This window comes from Scardinius erythrophthalmus (assembly GCF_964197995.2).
Source record: "Scardinius erythrophthalmus genome assembly, chromosome: 14".
Lineage (NCBI taxonomy): Eukaryota > Metazoa > Chordata > Actinopteri > Cypriniformes > Leuciscidae > Scardinius > Scardinius erythrophthalmus.
The window spans coordinates 6121449-6126407 of NC_138234.1; the positions used below are offsets into that span (position 1 = coordinate 6121449).

Consider the following 4959-nt stretch of genomic DNA (forward strand, 5'->3'; position numbering starts at 1 on the left):
GGACACTGCAAGCACCGCTCACATTTCATAGTCATTTGCATAAAACACTTCCAAACCATCTCCATATAAGGCATTTGCAGACGTAAATGTTCATTAACTTTAAGTGTTTGTGGTGAAGTGTGATTTGTTCTTAAAATCATTAATACGTACATTTCACACACAAATGTGTGCGTACACATTCTTAGTGAATGAGACCCAATGTTTAAAATAATGTAAAGTTTTATAGCCTATGTGGAGAAGTGCAGAAATTGTTAAAAATACATAAAGTTAGTATTCCTCCAGGGGGCGCTCAACATAATGTAATAAAACATGAAGAGACTCTTGAACCTCAGAGTGAGAAAACTTTATTGATAAAGGCAAGCAAATACATATGGCAAGTGGACAGCAGTATTATTGTCTTATCTTAGAGAAATATGTCATGTTCAGCCAGTAGAGGAGCTTCAGTATTAGAGACATCTGATCTGTACAATAATAACACTACAAGACATGTGAGAACCTTTCAGTGTGATTATAAGTCATTTTAAAGTCCACAATCAAATAAAGATAGGATTGTAAAAAAAAACAAAAATTAAAAAATTAAAAAGGAAAGCAATGCGAATTATAATATAGAGTAAGCAACACAATATTTGGTAATCATCAGTATTTATCACGACTAACACTCACATTTGACACTTTGAGTATTAATGAGAAAATATGTTGCCGTTTCTTCTCAAATTATCTTCTAGGGTGAAAATGAGCCACCTAAAAAAAAAAAAAAAGTAAATGCCAACAAAATAATATAAAAAGTCATTACAAATAAATGAAGATTAATAAATGATAAGAAAAATTGTAATATGAGAAATGCCATCATCAATCATGTACCTGATGTGTGAATATGTGCTTGATCTCGTTCAGCTCTTCTGGATCTGATCTCATAAACCACAATAATGACAGTAGCCACGCCCACCAGAGCAGAGAGGACCAATCGGATCACAGCTTCAGTAGGACCACAACAGTGGACAGAGTCTGAGGAATAAACACATCAAACTGAGATCAGATCAGTCAATAAACACTAATATCAGTGCTGACATCAACTAATATTTCTGAATACACAGAAATATGATCAAATCTAATCAACAATCTTATATTCGGTTCCAAGTGAGTTTTTATACGGTCTGTCATCTCAAACTATAAAAGATTCAACAATGCAACATGTAAATAGTTAATAAAATAAGAATGTTTGAAGGAGAAAAAAAATGATCTCTACTCACCATAGACAGAAACTCTGAATGCTTTTGATGAGAACCTTCTTCCTGAATAGATCTGTAGTTTATAATCTCCATCATGTTCAGCTCTGGTGTTTGTGATGGTCAGAGATCCAGTTTGATTGTCCAGCTTCAGTCTGTCTCTGAATCTCCCATCAAGAACATCATCATATACAGTGAATCTGTCGGTCCGTTTATTGATTTCAGCTATTAAAGTGTTTTCATCTCCAAACCTCCACTGAATCTCATCATCATCCTTCATTTCAGTAAGATCAGAGTTTAGAGAGACTGAATCTCCCTCCATCACTGACACTGACTTCACTTCATCTGTCAAACACACAGAGAACAAACAGAAACAGGGTTTGCAAAGATTAATACTGTTAAATCAATTTATAATGGTTTACTAAATTTGAATAGTTTAAAATTTACATTAAAAAATAAACAATATAAAATAACAAAAACAAAATTGTGTATGAATTCATAAAACAACAACAACAACAACAACATTAAAAAACAGGTGTAAACTTTTTTGAACTCACCAAAGACAATGAGCCTGAAACTCTTTCTCTCACTGTTGATCTCTAGATAATAAACTCCAGCATGTTCAGTTGTGGTGTTTGTGATGGTCAGAGATCCAGTTTGATTGTCCACTTTCAGTCTGTCTCTGAATCTCCCATCAAGAACATCATCATATACAGTGATTCTGTCGGCCCGTTTATTGATTTCAGCTATTAAAGTGTTTTTAACCTCCACTGAATCACATCATCATCCTTCATTTCAGTAAGACCAGAGTTTAGAGAGACTGAATCTCCCTCAATCACTGACTTCAGGACTGAATCACCAAACACACACACACACACACACACACATATACCTACTTAACCACAATGTGAGGACGTATGACTGGGAACCCTACCTTTAGGGACACCCCTTTCTGAAGGGTCTAGAGACAAAAGAAAGATATGACTGCACTTCTGGAGAAGCTGTCATCACAATTATCACTTGATTTTATCAATAAAAGCCTTCCTTAAAGACCTGACATTTTGCCTTCACTTTAGGGACAGTATTTTTTATGTCCATTTTGGGGACATTAAACACAAACTCTGATGAAGTCATACTTTGAGGACCATGGTGATACACATACTCTGGTTAAGGTATACTTTCAGGACATTGTTGAGATGTTATATATTATTTATCCTAAGAAGACAGAAGTAGAATATTACAATTCAAAGTTCCAATACTGGACAGTGAAATCAAGCTAGTGCAGAGATACAGGTGTGAGAGAGTAAACTGGGTTTCTTCTTTTCTGCAAGATCACTGTAAATGGGTAGCCTACATTTTTTGTCTGATTTGTAGCTTGAGATCAAGTGCCTTTGGCTGCTCAGTTGGGGAATGACAATTAACATTCAGAAATATTATTGATTTGACTGATTGACTATCAGAAGCAAAAGATGAACAGAATTGAGCTGAATAATAACACTATTGTCTTTAATTTCAACTGTAAAACAGCTCTACATTATTCATTTCATAATTGTTGACATTTGCAAGTTATTTTATGTCTGTGAAGCTCCTTTGAAACCATCTGTATTGTATCATGCGCTATAGAAATAAAACGGACTTCACTTCATGGCAGAGAACCTTTCACTGACCACCGGCTGCATCCCTCTAGTTAATTTAGCATCGACTGTAAACTAATCATTATCACAAAAACATCTTAAGGAGTTTTCCTCATCAGAGTCATCTTTGGCTACACACTGGGGTTAAGACATTAGGCATGTTCTTCTGTAAAGTGTAGTAATTGTCAAAAAAAACTCTATACAAATAAAAATAGTGATACACACTCTCCGATTAAATGACTCTTTGGGGACTCGAGTGACACACACACTCCGATTAAATGACTCTTTGGGGACTCTAGTGACACACACACTCCGATTAAATGACCCTTTGGGGACTCTAGTGACACACACACACTCCGATTAAATGACCCTTTGGGGACTCGAAGTGACACACACACTCCGATTAAATGACTCTTTGGGGACTCTAGTGACACACACACACTCCGATTAAATGACCCTTTGGGGACTCGAGTGACACACACACTCCGATTAAATTACCCTTTGGGGACTCTAGTGACACACACACTCCGATTAAATGACCCTTTGGGGACTCGAGTGACACGCACACTCCGATTAAATGACTCTTTGGGGACTCTAGTGACACACACACTCCGATTAAATGACCCTTTGGGGACTCTAGTGACACACGCACACTCCGATTAAATGACCCTTTGGGGACTCGAGTGACACACACACTCCGATTAAATGACTCTTTGGGGACTTAAGTGACACACACACTCCGATTAAATGACTCTTTGGGGACTTAAGTGACACACACACTCCGATTAAACGACCCTTTGGGGACTCTAGTGACACACACACACTCCGATTAAATGACCCTTTGGGGACTCTAGTGACACACACACACTCATATTAAACGACTCTTTGGGGACTAGAGAGACACACACACTCCGATTAAATGACTCTTTGGGGACTCTAGTGACACACACTCTGATTAAATGACTCTTTGGGGACTCTAGTGACACACACACACACTCCGATTAAATGACTCTTTGGGGACTCGAGACACACACAAACTCCGATTAAATGACTCTTTGGGGACTCAAGTGACACACACACACACTCCAATTGAACGACTCTTTGGGGACTCTAGTGACACACACTCCGATTAAATGACTCTTTAATATTAACAGTCTTGGACACATTGTGTTGAAAGTGCACATTGCAGTTAATGACAGAACTTCAAATTATTCTTTTTTTTAAAAGAACAACAATGAAAAATCAATTAACTTGGAGGTGGGAATGATTCTCAGTGCCCAACTATCCTCTGTACTTCCTCCATCCACCCTTCTTCAAAATCTCTCTACTTCCTCCTTTACATTCTCTCCTCCCTCTTTAACTCTACTCCTCCCTCTTTAACTCTACTCATCCCTCTTTAACTCTACTCATCCCTCTTTTTACCCGCTTTACTCCTTTTCATCCTCTTTAACTCTACTCCTCCCTCTTTAACTCTACTCCTCCCTCTTTAACTCTACTCCTCCCTCTTTAACTCTACTCCTCCCTCTTTTTACCCACTTTACTCCTTTTCATCCTCTTTAACTCTACTTCTCTTCATCCTCTTTAACTCTACTCCTCACTCTTTTTACCCGCTTTACTCCTCCCTCTTTATCCTCTTTAATTCTACTCCTCCTCTTCACCTCTTTAACTCTACTCCTCCCTCTTTTTACCCTTTACTCCTCCCTCTTTTCATCCTCTTTAACTCTACTCCTCCCTCTTTTTACCCTCTTTACTCCTCCTCTTCATCCTCTAACTACTCCTCACTCTTTTTACCCGCTTTACTCCTCCCTCTCTTTATCCTCTTTAACTCTACTCCTCCATCTTTTTACCCTCTTTACTACTCCCTCTTTTCATCCTCTTTACTCCTCCTCTTCATCCTCTAACTCTACTCCTCACTCTTTTTACCCGCTTTACTCCTCCCTCTTTTCATCCTCTTTACATTTACTCCCTCTATTCATCCCTTATATTAGGTGTGCTGGACATGGGCTGTGGCTGGATGTAACCGATTGGTGAGAGTTGCCGTGTGCAGACGAGAGAATGTGATGTCAGACACTTTCTGCTTCCCGTAGTGACGCTCAGGC

The 4959-nt window shown here is 38.3% G+C and overlaps 1 protein-coding gene across 2 annotated transcripts; it reads right to left on the bottom strand.

Annotated features, from left to right (window-relative positions):
* Positions 1–323: 323 nt before the first annotated feature.
* Positions 324–4024, bottom strand: LOC308701868 (uncharacterized protein). 2 transcript variants are annotated; one of them, XM_081384338.1, is made up of 4 exons: positions 1478–2077; positions 1251–1387; positions 862–1005; positions 324–741 (listed from the first exon to the last, which is right to left on the bottom strand). In XM_081384338.1, the coding sequence occupies exons 1-4, from the start codon at positions 1546–1548 to the stop codon at positions 722–724; spliced, it is 372 nt and encodes a 123-aa protein (XP_081240464.1). In that variant the 5' UTR covers positions 1549–2077; the 3' UTR covers positions 324–721. The 2 variants fall into 2 exon arrangements, with proteins under 2 accessions (XP_081240464.1, XP_081240463.1); XM_081384337.1 differs by having other exon boundaries at positions 330–741; positions 1251–4024.
* Between the last annotated feature and the right edge of the window lie 935 nt (positions 4025–4959).

Excerpts from the sequence above, each read along its gene's own strand:
- LOC308701868 (XM_081384337.1), bottom strand. The coding sequence starts at position 1,548 with ATGGAGGGAGATTCAGTCTCTCTAAACTCTGATCTTACTGAAATGAAG. Across the intron at positions 1,006-1,250 it reads ATTCAGAGTTTCTGTCTATG|ACTCTGTCCACTGTTGTGGT; the intron begins GTGAGTAGAGAT and ends TTTATTCCTCAG. Across the intron at positions 742-861 it reads AGCACATATTCACACATCAG|GTGGCTCATTTTCACCCTAG; the intron begins GTACATGATTGA and ends TTTTTTTTTTAG.